The 15806-nt window shown below is 33.7% G+C and overlaps 1 protein-coding gene across 1 annotated transcript in view; it reads right to left on the minus strand.

Moving 5' to 3' along the window:
- Window positions 1-15806, minus strand: part of GALNTL6 (polypeptide N-acetylgalactosaminyltransferase like 6) — a 1203768-nt gene that overhangs the window by 691308 nt on the left and 496654 nt on the right. Inside the window, exon 4 of the mRNA XM_003938723.4 lies at window positions 10033-10171. Coding sequence (XP_003938772.1) covers window positions 10033-10171 — 139 coding nt within the window. The remainder of the gene's footprint in view (window positions 1-10032; window positions 10172-15806) is intronic.

A 15806-nucleotide genomic window follows, 5' to 3' on the forward strand; every position in this document is an offset into this window, starting at 1 on the left:
CCCGGTAATGGGATTGCTGGGTCAAATGGAATTTCTATTTCTAGGTCCTTGAGAAATTGCCACACTGTCTTCATGCACACGAATGTTCATTGCAGCACAGTTTACAATAGCAAAGACCTGGAACCAACCCAAATGCCCATCGATGATAGACTGGACAGGGAAAATGTGGCACATATACACCATGGAATATTACACAGCCATAAAAAAACGATGAGTTCGTGTCCTTTGTAGGGACATGGATGAACCTGGAAGCCATCATTCTCAGCAAACTGACACAGGAGCAGAAACTCAAACACCACATGTTCTCACTCATAGGCAGGTGTTGAACAATGAGAACACATGGACACAGGGAGGGGAGCACTACACATTGGGGTCTGTTGGAAGGAAATAGTGGAGGGACAGCAGGGGGTGGGCAGTTGGTTGGGGATGGCATGGGGAGAAATGCCAGATATAGGTGAGGGGGAGGAAGGCAGCAAATCACACTGCCACGTGTGTACCTATGCAACAATTTTGCATGTTCTTCACATGAACCCCAAAACCTAAAATGCCATAAAAATAATAAAAATTAAAAAAAAAATAAAAACAAACAAACAAAGAAATGAACCACACATGGAAGAGGGCTAAGTGCATGACTTGAGCGATCAAGTGCGTGGTTTGACCTTTTGACTTGGGGATTCATAGATTGGTATGTTTCTAGGGTCTTGCATTACTTCTCCCCTAATTTTTCCTGTGGGTGGGCTGTCCACATGTGGTGTGTTTACTGGAGTTCTATGAATGCTCTTTTAAGGCAGTCTTCTCTTGCTAATCTGAATGTCCCTAAAAGGTCATATCCCAGTGAAACTCCACCATTTTGCCTCTTTGTGTGCATGCTTGAGCCCACTTGCCCAGATCCTGAGATCTTATCAGGAAATGCTGATCACCAGTTGCAGATGTTCCTCTCTATTAGTAGATTGCCTTTCCTTGGTGCCAGCTGTGAACAATTATTATTTTAGAAAGACAGTTTAATAACTGCTTGCCCATCGCCTGATGATTGCCTGACATTTCCGGTGGTGAGAGATCCTCTCCTGCCCTGCTCATGTCTGCCTGACTACCTCTACTGTAACATTGCTATTTCTTCCTTCGATCAGTTGCAACCTTCTCTTAAGCCACTCAAAATAACTTTTTATTTTAGCTATTTCAGCTTTCAACTCTAGAAGTTTTATTTGATCTGTTTTACTGTTTTCTAATTTCTCTCTTTACTGATGTTTTCTATTTAATGAAACGTTATCATAATACCTTTCTTTGTTTCTTTTATTATATTTCCCTTAGTTCAGTAGAGATATGGATAATGGCTAGTTTGAAGTCTTTTTCTGTCATAGTCAATCTCTAATAGCTCTCACAGTTTGTATTAACTGCATTTTTTTATTTTGGGTGGGGTCACACTTCACTCTTTCTTTGTGTGGCTGATAAATTTTTGTTGGAAACAGGAAATTTCGGAGGATGTATTTTAGCAACTCTAAGTACTGATTCTTCTACCTTCTACTTGGACTTGTTATTGTTATTTGCTTATTTATTTTTTAGTAACTGGCCTGATTACAGTAGCCCCCACCCCCAAACGCTCACATCCATGAGGGATACCTTCCACAATGCCTAGTAGATGTTCAAAACTGCAGATAATATCTAACTCTATTTTACTATTATTTTCTGGTACATACACAGCTATGAAAAGGTTTAATTCATAAATTTGGCAGAGTAAGATATTAACAACAACAATGATAAAATAGAATAATTATCACAATATTCTTTAATAAAAATTATGTTACTGTTGTCTCTCTCTCCAAATATCTTATTGTACTGAACTCACTTTTTTCCTGACTATGATTGACCATAGGTAAATAAAGCCTCAAAAAGTGAGACCGCAGATAAAAGAAAATGATGTAGTTTAGTGAAGTCTACTTTTTTCATCACATGGTTAAGTCTTCAATGTTGCTATTTAGGGAGGTGCGGCTTTGAGTATGCCCACACTCAGCCTGAGATGAGGTGGTATTGGTAGGGCTTTCTTTCTCTTTTTTCTGACCACATCCTGCTGTTAAACACCATTAATTGCTGGTTGATTGCTTTCTTGTTTTTAACAATGGAATATAAATTGCTCTACAAAAATAATCTGTTCAAATTGTGGCTCATTTGAAGGGTTAGTTTTTGAAGTCTCACTGTGATATTTGTTCTGACACCAGGAGGGATCCTCCCAAGTTTCTCATTCTTTAATTATCACTTGAAAAATGGTTGTCTAACAGTCAGGGCTGTATCTTCATAAATACACAGACCACCACCATCCAATTACTTTTCACCACAATCTTTCCTGTTTTACAGAGTGTCCTTATGCTTGAACTTCTCTATGCAATGTTGCAAATAAGTCAGTTTCTTTGAGAAGACATTTAGTGCTATATGTTTTGTGCCTTGCTTCTCTTTCAGGCAAAATCTTTAAAGCAAAGCTCTGGAAGATAAGGCTGGAGATAAGGTCAAGATGCCTTGAAAGACACCCTGCTCTATAAGCTGAGCCCACAGGGAGAGGGGACCAGTAGCCTGAGAGTGACAGCTTGCATCACTCATGTGAAACCACCACATCACAAACTGGGCAAAGTACAATAAGGGCCCGAAGTAGTCTCAGCATGCTATACCCCACATACAGCCTCTGCTTCATGTGTGGTGGCTAAGCGGAAGAAGACGTGCCACTTCTATACTGTGATTACCCAAGATTTTCTCATAGTAACAGAAAACAAGGAGCAGGATAGAAATACTGAAGTCCTGCTCCTCCTATGCAAAAGGCTCTCTGATTGGGAGTAAGGCCAAGAGAAAGCCATGTGTTCTTGGTTCAACTTTCTGAAGTAGTGTCACTGATTTGCTGAGCTGGTTGAGAAGGATGAAATGGTCTTCATTCAGATACCACAAATTCTCTCCATTCTTACCAGATTTTCATAAATTATCTTGAATAGATGTTTCTTCCCTTTCTATTTGCCTTTAGGACCATTTTCAGAGACTTACATATTTTTAAAGAAATAATTTTCACCAGCTTCACCAGGAGCAAGTCAGGAGAGTACCTTATGCTGACACGCCAGAAGTCAACTTTTGGATGACTTATTTATAAACTCATCTAACTGCTTGTCACTCATATGATTAATAAATAATTGTCAGATAACTACAAAATTCAGGTAAGAGCACATTTGTTATTAAAAAATACTTATCAGGATTTATAATCTTGATAAACTATGTTTTAAGATGATTTAAAATAAAATTTATAGAGACTTTTTTTATAAAATGAAGTACGATTATCTGTGAAGTGAATATTTGAGAATAAGATTAATAGTTTTTAAGTGTACATTTTAAATATTCAAATCAAGAATCTTTATACATGAGATAAATTAATTAAAAATTTACATGATTTTTTTTCTGTACTGTGGCAACATGCACATTGATGGTTCAACCAATTCTGTTTAATGATTAAGTTCAAGAGAATATGTGATATATCTACTTTAATTTTTTAATTTGAATGAGCATTAGATTTATAAATTATACTTTGGCCACAATCACATTTATTAATACCACTATTTGGCCTCATAACCTAACTGCTGGTGATTACTTTAACAATAGTTTAAGATTACATGGCTTGCTGATTTGGAAAGGAATCTCCAGCATTCTCTTCAAAATGAAACAATTTTCTCACTGACTCATATTCTTTGTTATATATAACCTAAAATCTTAAATCACTGCCTCTCATTTCAGTAAACTTTTGTGAGTAGGAGTAAAATGAAGAAGGGGAAAATTTAGAAATCCAGTTGTTAGATAAACCTTACAGAGCAATGTATATTATTATATCAAATTTTCAGTTTCTTTTCTTTAAAGAGTTAAAATTCTGAATCTATTTCTCAGACTTATGCTTTTATTTTTATTTGTTTGATCCTCATCATAAGATTACAAAGGCTGTTCTTTTATATTCAATACACATTATTTTGAAGCAGCTACAGCTTATTTTTAGATTTTCTTTTTTTGCATGTTCACTATTTTCCCATTGTTACTCTTTTAGACTCCAGTTCCCTTATTCTTGTCCTCATTCAGCCTTTCAAAGCCTCAGCCTCATGGTCACTCCAAAAGCTTAATGTCTGACAAGTCTTAAACTGTTATCTCTCCAGGGAAGATTTTCATTTCAACAGGGACACACCTCTTAGTTACAGTAATAAACTTCTGTCTCTTTCAGGCTTTATTCCAGAATAATATTTATATCTAAAATTTTTGCTGTTCTTATTTCATTATGGCTTTCTGTAATGACTCTTAGAACTTATGTACTAATGTCTGTATTACTGTGCATACAATTGGTTTTTAAAAAATATTGAAGAATACTCACTTAAACAACAGTCTTGAAAGATGACTTCTACTTTATTCTAGCCATTCCTTCTTTCAATCTGCTGCTTATCATTTAACTGCTTTTTTTAAAGTAATATTTAGATGTACCTTCAGCTGAAACAGTGTCTAATTTAAAGGATGTATTTCCCATCTCTTTCTCTGTGGCAACATTCACACCTAATTGGAGTGCAGTCATTTTAGTTTATTTTTCTTTTGAATCCACTGGTAAATTTGTTGAATGAAGGTAGTTAATCAAGTTCACAAGGATACCATGATAAAAATGGAAAAGGAAATCAACCAGTGCTATTCACTTTTTTATGTTGCTTTTGAAATTGAGAAATATAAAAAATTATTCTTGCACATTTTAAAATGGTTAAACTCAAATATGTTTGCCAATGAGTTCTAGAATTACATAGACAAGAGTCAAAACCGATCACATTTTTCTACTATGTATAAAAATAAAATAAATGCTACTCATATTTACTAAATCTTAGTTGAAAGAAACTGAATACATAATTATTCTTTCTAAAAAACTCAATTGACTCATAAAATCTAATTATGTATTTACAATTGAAATTTTGAAATTAGAATATACTAGGTCTCCTTATATTTTACATCTCCATGATATGATTGGTAAATAAAACAGAGAATCAGAAGAATCATCATCAGAAGACAAAGAAATAACTGAATAGATCATGCTATCGCTGATTTGGTAAACCTTGTCCCAATTATAGCAATCTTAGTACATGGTGAGCAACCTGAAGAAACTTGCATCCCCACTTACAGAAATGGACCCATAAAAATAAAAAATGCAATTTGACTTGTTCAGCATCACAATGCAAGTCATGTAAGTCAATATATTTAGAATCATTATTTAATATATTTCCTAGAAGGCAGGAGTATTTAGAACATAAGGCACTGAAAAATCAAGAATTTGCTCCAAAGTCCACATATGTTGAGAAATAGAACATGGTACTTACTCTGTAAGTACTTCATGTAAGTAAGTACTATATACTAGTTATCACAGAATGAGACTCCTTTTCTCCATAGGTGTTCCCTTATAGCAGGACAGTCATTAGACAAATACTCCTGGCCTTTCTCCACCCTTTCAGACTTACCAGGAGAAAGAGATTTGTGAGTTTGGATTACAAAGCTTACTCTACTTGGCCAGCTCCTTCTTCATTTTTTTCCACTTTGGAACCTGCTTGCCTGCAGAGATCAGTCATCTTATTCTGCCATCCATGACTTCCGTTTGACAATTCTGTGTATTTTATCCAGTAATGTCTCTGACTTGAAGGCTGAATGTGCCTCATTCTGAACTTCAGTATTGAGTATAATACTTGGTCTACATCTAAACCATGCTCACCAATAGAATTGCAACGATAATAAAGAGAATGTTTTGATAGCAAATCATTTCTAGGATCATCTCTTAAATGGTTTTGAAACTACAGGAAATGAGACCATGATACATTAGTCCGATATAACTGCAACACTACTGAAAGAAATCCTACCATCCAAGAGATTGTAAACATTCTCATAGATAGAAATACTTTTATCTTCATGACTTTGATGATAAATGGAGTACTGAGTATCGGGAGAAAACTCTGTGATAACTCATCATCTAGTTACTTTCAAAGGCATGAACCTAAAACTATTTATATCTGGGCAATATTAGTAACATAAAAAAGAAATGGTAAGTCACAATACAAAGTAAGACTATATTAATTTTAAAATATCTCAGCTACTCAGCAACCTTAGTAGACTATCTCAGGTACCATTTATGTGCATAAATATTTATCTACCTAAACACATACTTTTTTTTTTTTTTTTTTTTTGAGACAGAGTCTCACCCTGTCATGCAGGCTGGAGTGCAATGGCATGATCTTGGTTCACTGCAACCTCCACCTCTCAGGTTCAAATGATCATCCAGCCTCAGCTTCACAAGTAGCTGGGATTACAGGCACCCACCACCATGCCCAGTTAATCTTTGTATTTTTGGTAGAGACAGGGTTTCGCTATGTTGGCTAGACTGGTCTCAAAATCCTGACCTCATGACCTGCCTGCCTCAGCCTCCCAGAGAGCTGGGATGATTACAGGCATGAGTCATCATGCCTGGCCCACACACATACATTTATAACAGCCCTCCCCAAAATGGAACTCATATCAAGGATGCATTTAACAGAAATTGCTGTGGAGCCTACCTCAACTCTCCTGATAGAATGGTTCTTATGTTTCCTAATCTCAATTATTTTTTTTTTCATAGATATGAATTTTTCCATATCCAGGGAGTAATACTGGCTTAAAAGTTCTTCAATTTTATCTTAGTAATAACATATTCATGCATAAATTTATTAGAGCTTCTTTTCTATATAGGCCATTCTTACATAGTTATCCATTTCCCTGTTTCATATGTGTATTTCAAATAGATGTCTTATGTCTCCTGTCCTGAACTATAAGCTAAATAAGGTGTTCCATAGCATGGGAAGAATATATGTAACACCTCAGGTAGGTGACGGAACACAAAGACATGGCAGAAACAATACCCAAGTGGAGAAAAACTTAAAGTGTGGTAAAACCAAGCCAGGCCAGTAAGATATCCATTGACTGGACATTTGTAAATGCTCATTGTAAATTTGTAAAGCACTCATTGTAAAATTCTTAGCAACATTGAATTAAATAAAATATAAAGGTAAGATGTTCTAAGGACAGATTCCAGGCTGATCAAAGGCACTATGAATAGACATGACATGAACAGAAGAAGGGAGTATTTAAAATACATCAAGTATATGCTAAAAAAAAAATCAATCAAAAATGAATATAAAAAAAAGATTAAAAAAAATTGATAAACCGAAGAATAGATACTGTAAGAAGATAAAACGATCTGTAAGACAGAGAGCTGCTAAGAACATTTGGAAAGAATATTAAAACAAAAGTGAAAAGCTTGAAATTTATTATTCGGATAAACAAAGTCTGATCAAGTTATTGCACACAGGCCAATCATCCTTCATCCATGGCTCCTAATTATGGAAATCTGTTACTGATTCTGAACTAATAAAGTCAGAAAAGCAGTCTGTTTTTATACTAGTGAAGAAGAAATCAATAAGGAAATGTCTTTTTTAAATGTCTATGCATTAGGATTTCTGAAAAAACTTGTCTTAAATATTCTTCATAGTGAACTAGAATGTGAAATTCATATCAAAACATATAAAACCATGATTTTTTAAACTAAATGTGAGAATATGAGAGAGTAAAGAGCACTTGAATATATAGACAGTGACCAGTAGTGTAGCACAGTGGTGTAAGTCTGGCTGGAATGGTTTAGAATAAGATCAAGTTCAGTTAAATCTCAAGATAGGAGTCTCCATATCTTCCCTTGTGAAATCCTAGAATAAAGAAAAATTCTCTTCCCTCCTAGCACTCTGAGACTGTAGTTTCAGTTGGCTTACTGAAATGGAAAAGTTTCTTAGAACTTTTATGTTTTATTTTAAAAGTCATACACAGTTTGCATTCTATTCTATAGATTGTGTCAATATAAAAAAAAAAACTATAGTCCATTACTTTCAGCCTAATTAAATTGATAATTCTGAAATATGTCACAAGTTGATTTATAATTTCAATAAATTTACGCTTACACAGAGCTGCATACCCTTGTGGTTAAATGCACCTGCCTTTGGTGAAGCGCAGATGAAGTCAAAGACACAGCACTTTAGAGTGGGAACCTGTAAGACGTTCTTTGGCTCTTGGCTTCCTGCAGGTGGAGCACTGGCAAAATCAGAGGTGACATTGGACTTTTCTTCCAGCATTGCTGGGTGAGGCTCATTCCTGGTAGTATCATACTTAACACTTTCTCATTATCCATCTCAAACCTTCTCGAGGTTTTTCTTGTTGTTGTTGTTTATCTGTTTGTTTTTGCATTTTTTTCTATTTTTCTTACTACATGACCACTTGTCCTATTATATACTATTGAGTAACTAAGTTGGAATATTATTACAGATTATATTTTGTCTGTATTTTCTTCCTTAACATTTGCAATAATGCTTTCTTCATACTGTAAATTCAGCAACTCTAATAAAAATTTCAAAATTTTTTCTTACATCTTTCCATTTTTCCCATTATGCTATAAGATATCTTTTCTTAAAAGGTGGTGGTTACACTAAAAATACAGGTTTGGGGAAGAACGGGAATAACCACCTTCTCTTGGCTTCAGTGATTGTCTGCGCTCTTTCTAAACTTGTTATTCTTTCCACTTGAATAATACACATTAAGAGACTGAGATTCGAAGTGTGGGGAGGGAAAGAAGTGGATAGATAGAAACCATTCTCTGAGCATATTTATTATGCCAACAATGCAATTTAATGCATCTTTGATGATGTGCAATTAGGTATTAAAATTTCTCATAACTAGAAATGTTATTTGTCAGTGGGAATTACTGTAGATAATTTCAGGTAACCTGGGAATAATTTGGCTGGTTAAAAGGCTTGGGTCAATATTTAAAGCCCTCAATTTAGGAAAAAATTGATTTGATCTTCACATTAATCTTCTGCTTAACTATATTGGGAAATGCTAATTCACATAAAACCTGAGGAGAAAAACAGGAACTATTTCATAATTTCCAATATATTTCTAAAGATACAGTATCGTAACTAGAAAATAGTCCTTCACATCATAATGTACTGATATATTTTTCTAAAGGGTCAATTATCTTTGCACAAATGTATGGAGTTTTATTTACATTAAATTACTGGTTTAAGTTAGAATCCTAATTCTTATTTTAATTAGTTGCCCTGATTTTTTTCCCCTAGTTTTCTCTCTCTCACACCGGTGTTTCCAAAGGGAAGTTGCTGGATTGTTGTGGGTAGAAGGACAGCTATACTAATACAGTTGGATAGATTTATCAAATACATGTGCCAATACTACATTCCTAATTCTTATCACATTCCATGTTCTTGGTGTCCTTTGGTGTTTTTATGCTATTAAGAATACCGTAACACATTAAAATGAAAAGTACAATAAGTGATGTTAGAGGTAGATGGGTGTGGGTAAAGAAAGGATGGATTTGGGGTAAGTATATATAGTACTATCATTTAAACTATAATATGAAGCTACAATTCAATACAAACTGTACTCACTGTCAATAGACAAGCCACAAACAGTTCAAAAAGTGACAAGAAATTGAACAAGCAATTATTATCTTTGGATTATGAATACATTCATTTAGGGCATTCTTTATGGAAATGCAACAACCGTAGCACTAAATATAGCTGGAGTGAGAATGGAATTCGTAGAAGACATACACATGTAGACAGCTCTGGTAGCTCGAATAAACAGTGAAAAACGTTTGCTTTGTAATTTACATGATCAAAATTTAAATGTATGGATATTGTCTTAAAATATTTCATTGTAATGAGTTAATACAGTCAACCAAAATGTGGATTGAATTTTTAGAGATTCAGTGTTGTTTTGAAATTTTAATGGTGACTCCAATTTAGATCAAGTATATTTAAGATGATGTACTGAGAGTTTTTTATTAAAATGATTAGGATGAAATATTTGGTTACACATCTCACAGTGACAAACATTTTAAAAAATCAAAGGACAAAACAAACCAAAAAAAAAAAAAAAAACCACCCTGATTACTGATGTACTGATACTCACTTAGCATGACGAATATCTGGCAGAGACCTCTCTAGAGCAATATTGTTGCTGACGAATATATTGAAACCATTTTCCCTGTAAGCTGAGTCATCGTGATCCTCTTCGGTAAGGGGGTAAGGTTTCCCATGTTCACCTTTCCCTAGCAGGATAAAACAGAATATTACTGTCTCTATAAAAGCCATTTTATCTTCTAGAACAGATATGAAGACTAGAATGTGTATCATTACCTATTGCTGTGCTCTGCAGAAGGATTTTATTGCATTATTTAAATTGCCTTTAAGTAAATAAAATATACTCAATATAAAAAGCACTAGAAAAACACAACACTAGAAAGTGTAATCTCGCATTGCAGAGAGAACCATTGCCAAGATTTTAGTGTATGTTTATTAATATTTGTAGATTAATATTAACGCAGATTCTAATACACATATTGATTTGCAATTTGACTTTTTCCAGAATAATTGTATATTTTTTATTTAATTCCAATAATTGATGTTATTTGATTGTATTCCAATTTATGCCATTCCACTGAAAATATACTATAAAGTTATTTCTAATTTTTCCATTACAAACAATGAGCATCTTTGCTTTCCACAGTTATGCATTTTTGAAGGGGAAGCAGAAATTTGTAGAAATGAAATTACTGAGATACCTTTAACATATGCCTATCAGTTATCACACATCCTGAGAAACATTGTCTATTTCCAACTTCATCAGTAAAATATATATTCTTCATATTTTAATTTGGCCTTTCTTGATTATTACAAATTAATAATTTCTTATATGTTATCATTTCTATTTCTTTTATTGTAAAACGATTGTTCAAGCATTTTAAAAAGAATTTGTGTTCTTCATGTACTATATTCATATTTTTTTCACTACCTATGTTGCAAATATTTTATTAAATCTATTTTTTATCCAGATTTTATTTTTTCTTTCAAAATTTCTCATTTTATGTTTTACATATTTACAAAGAAGGCCATCCCTAGCCCAATATCATTTTTAGAATCCATTTATACATTCAGAGTTTTAGTAACATTCGATTTTTATTTTACCTATTAAAATTTTTGAAACATCTGGAATATGTTTCGGTGTGAGAAGTGAGATAAATATAATTTTTATTTATTTCAAAACAAACATTCAGGCAGTTATAAAAATACTGTTTATTAAGGCTGGTCACAGTGGTTCAGGTCTGTAATCCCAGCACTTTGGGAGGCCAAGGTAGACTGATTACTTGAGACCAGGAGTTCAAGAGCAGCCTGGCTAAACTGGCAAAACACCATGTCTACTACAGATACAAAAATAGCCAGGCATGGTGGCACATAGCTGTAATCCCAGCTACTGGGGAGGCTGAGGAACAAAAATCACTTGAACCTGGAAGGCAGAGGTTGAAATTAGCCAAGATTGGGCCACTGCACTCCAGCCTGGATGACAGAATGAGACCTTGTCATAAACAAAGGAAAACAAAACAAAAACAAATAAAAAAACATGTATTGAGTGATTTGCTTTTTTCTTCCCTGCTTTAAAAGGCTATGTACAAAATTTTGTATACTTGTTTGTGCATATTTAAAAATCATCATGGTATTTCACTGTTATGCCAGTCCTTGCATTGGAAACATCATAGTAGTAAGACATTTTAATACATGTGAACCCTTGTCTTATCATATTCTTTTTCCAACTAATAACATGTTTGTTTTTCAATGTGAACTGTTTAATAAAATGGCCTTCCTGAACTTTGGTTTTTAGATTACATTGGATTTTCTGTTCATCCTTATATAATTAATATTTGCACATATATTAGCTATTTTTCTTTTTTCTTTTCTTTCTTTTTTTTTTTTTTTGAGACGGAGTTTCGCTCTTGTTACCCAGGCTGGAGTGCAATGGTGCGATCTCGGCTCACCGCAACCTCCGCCTCCTGGGCTCAGGCAATTCTCCTGCCTCAGCCTCCTGAGTAGCTGGGATTACAGGCACGCGCCACCACGCCCAGCTAATTTTTTGTATTTTTAGTAGAGACGGGGTTTCACCATGTTGACCAGGATGGTCTGGATCTCTCGACCTCGTGATCCACCGCCTGGGACTCCCAAAGTGCTGGGATTACAGGCTTGAGCCACCGCGCCGGGCCTATATTAGCTATTTTTCAAATGTTCTGCCCTGGAACCTCAGTAGCATTCCATGCAGTTTTCATTCTTTTAATCCCATGCAATTTTTGGTGAATTTTTACATGTGTTTTTTGTCTTCATTGTATTGTTTGTAGTATTCTTTCTTTCATTACATTTTTCTAACTAAAACAAACTCAAGATATGTATTTTTATACCTCTTATTTAGTCACCATACTGAACTATTTTTTTAAATAATTTTTTAAAATCTCTAGTGTTTTACAGATATGCAATATGTTTATTTCAAATAATAATATTTTTGCTTCACCTTTCTTTATAATTCATATTATTTCTCATCTAATTAGATAGTTAACAATAAATAATTATTAATTGTCATTTATTCTGGTATTCACTTTAATACAATTGCTATTAAATATCACAGATTTAAGCTTAGTAATTAATATGTATTTCTATGTGTATGCATGTAATAATATGTATTTATAATTCATCATTTAAGAAAGAATATTTCTAGTGCTCTTTAAAAATAAGAATATTTCTAGTACCCTTTTTATAAAGGTAGTTATTAATTAATAGACTATGAAAGTTTAAAAAACAAATTTAAAAGTATGTAGAGATTTTAATATTTTTCACTTTAGTAACCTTGATTTACAAATATGTTCATTTTTTTATTACTAGAATTCAAGATTTTGTTAAAAAATTTGGTTTCTATATTAGTGATTCCTCAAAAACTAAAAAGGATCTTCTTGGTCTTAGTTTCTTGCTACTACTGTCCTTAAAGTCAGTACAACTGACAGCCAAGATCAAACATCTAGGGATTGATTAGAAATTATATTCTCAAAAAACAGACTGAAAATCTCTCCAATTAAAGAAAGAGAAACAAAAATGTTTAAATGTGTCACATTTGGTGTCAAAAACAAAAACAAAAACAAAACCACTTCTTCTTTGCTTCCCTGTTTGATTTCTTAGGAGAAAATGTCACTTACTACTTTCCAACCAAAATGGAAAATAAAGTCAGTGAGAAATTTCATGTATATAACAGCTAGTTACTGAGCATCCACAATGTACAAAGTATTGTGTTAAAAATTACTTTATAAATATTATTTAACTCAACACAGTTATGCCATAAAATAGGTATTGTTCTACCTAGTAAAATGTAACTAAATAAAAGAGAGACTGATGTTCACTAGGCACTTCCATAGTTAGAAATTAACCATATAACATGGGGAAATGCTTAAAAGTTGTAAATCTTTCTAATGACAAAATTAGTTATAAGTTGTATTGACCTCATATAGTCTCTGGTATTAATTCAATCTACGTCATTCCATAAATCATCTTTTTAAAAAATTGTATGCTGGGTGCAAGTCAATAAATGTGATATAGCACACACACAGAATGAAAAACAAAAATCATATTATTATGTCAATAGATGTAGAAAAAGCATCTGACAAAATCCAGCCTCCCTTTAGGATGAAAACCCTCAGTAAAATTGTCACAGAAGAGACATAACTCAAGGTAATAAAACTCATTTATGACAAACCCACAGCCAACATTATACTGAAAGGAGTCGGGGGAGTTGAAAGCATTCTCCTGAGAACTGGAACAAGACAAGGATACCCACTTTCACCACTTCTGTTCAACACAGTACTGGAAGTCCTAGCCAGAATAATCAGACAAGGTAAAGAAATACAGTGTATCCAATTGGTAAAGAGGAAGTCAAACCGTCATGGTTCACCAATGATATAACTATGTACCATGAAAACCCCAAAGACTCATCCAAAAAGCTCCTAGTTTACTAGTTTACTGAATTCATTTATCAGTAAATGAAGTTTCAGTATACAAAATCCATGAAAACAAATTAGTAACACTGCTAGGCACCAACAGTGACCAAGCTGAGAATCATCAAGCAACAACTTAACCACTGTTACAACAGCTGCAAAAAAATAAAACAAAACAAAAACAAAACAACAAACAAACAAACAAAACCAACCTAGAAATTTATCTAATCAAGGAAGTGAAATATTTCTACAAGGAAAACAAAACATTGCTGAAAGAAATTACTGATGACACAAACAAATAAAAACACATCCCATGCTCATGGATGGATAGAATCAATATTTTAAAAATGACCATACTACTAAAAGCAATCTATACATTTGATGCAATTTCCATTAAAATGCCATCATAATTTTTCACAGAACTAGAAAAGGCAATCCTAAAATTCGTATGGGACCAAAAAAGATCCCACACAACCAAAGCAAGACTAAGAAAAAAGAACAAATCTGGAGGCACCACATTACCTGACTTCAAAGTATACTACAAGGCCATAGTTACCAAAACACCATGATACCAGTATAAAAACATGCAAGTACACCAGTGGAACAGAATAGAGAACCCAGAAATAAAGGTAAATACTTATAGTCAACTGATTTTTGATAAAGCAAACAAAAAGACAAAATGTAGAAAAGATACCCCATTCAACAAATAGTGTTGAAATAACTGGCGAGTTACATACAGAAGAAAAAAACTGGATTCTCATCTCTCACTTTATACAAAAATCAACTCAAGGTGGATCAAATACTTAAATCTAAGACCTGAAATCCTAAAAATTCTAGAAGAAAATCAGAAAAACTCTTCTAGACATTGGCTTAGGCAAAGACTTCATGACCAAGAACCACTAAGCAAATGCAACAAAAACAAAGATAAATAGATGGGACATAATTAAACTAAAAATTTACTGGGCATTGAAATAAATAACCAGAAAACAGACAATGCGCAAAATGGGAGAACATCTTCACAAACTATACGTCTGACAAAGTACTAACATCCAGAATCTACAAGAAACTCAAACAAATCAGCCAGAAAAAAAAATAAATAATAATTCCATTAAAAAGTGGACTAAGGACATCAATAGACAATTCTCCAATGAAGATATACAAATGGACAATAAACATATGAAAAAATGCTGAACATCAATAATTATGAAAGGAATCTGAATAAAAACCACAACATGATACCATCTTACTCCTGCAAGAATGGCCACAATTTAAAAATAAAAAAAAATAGTTAGTGTTCATGTGGGTATGATTAAAAAGGAACACTTTTACACTGCTGGTGTTAATGTAAACTAGTGCAGCCACCATGGAGAACAGTATGGAGATTTTTTTTAATTTTTATTTTTACTATGCTTTAAGTTCTGGGGTACATGTGCAGAATGTGCAGGATTGTTACATAGGTATACACGTGCCATGGTGGTTTGCTGCATCCATTGCCCCATCGTCTACGTTAGGTATTTCTCCTAATGTTAACCCTCCCCAATTCCTTTGCTATCCCTCCCCTAGCACCCCATCCTTCGACAGGCCCCAGTGTGTAATGTTCTCCTGTCTGTGTCCATGTGTTCTCATTGTTCAATACCCACTTATGAGTGAGAACATATGGTGTTTGGTTTTCTGTTCTTGTGTCAGTTTGCTGAGAATGATGGTTTCTGGCTTCACCCATGCCCCTGTAAGGGACATGAACTCATCATTTTAATGGCTGCATAGTATTCCATAGTATATATGTACCATATTTTCTTTATCCAGTCTATCATTGATGGGTATTTGGGTTGGTTCCAAGTCTTGCTATTGTGAACAGTACAGTAATAAACATACATGTGCAAGT

This window comes from Saimiri boliviensis, chromosome 3 (assembly GCF_048565385.1).
Source record: "Saimiri boliviensis isolate mSaiBol1 chromosome 3, mSaiBol1.pri, whole genome shotgun sequence".
Classification (NCBI taxonomy): Eukaryota; Metazoa; Chordata; class Mammalia; order Primates; family Cebidae; genus Saimiri; species Saimiri boliviensis.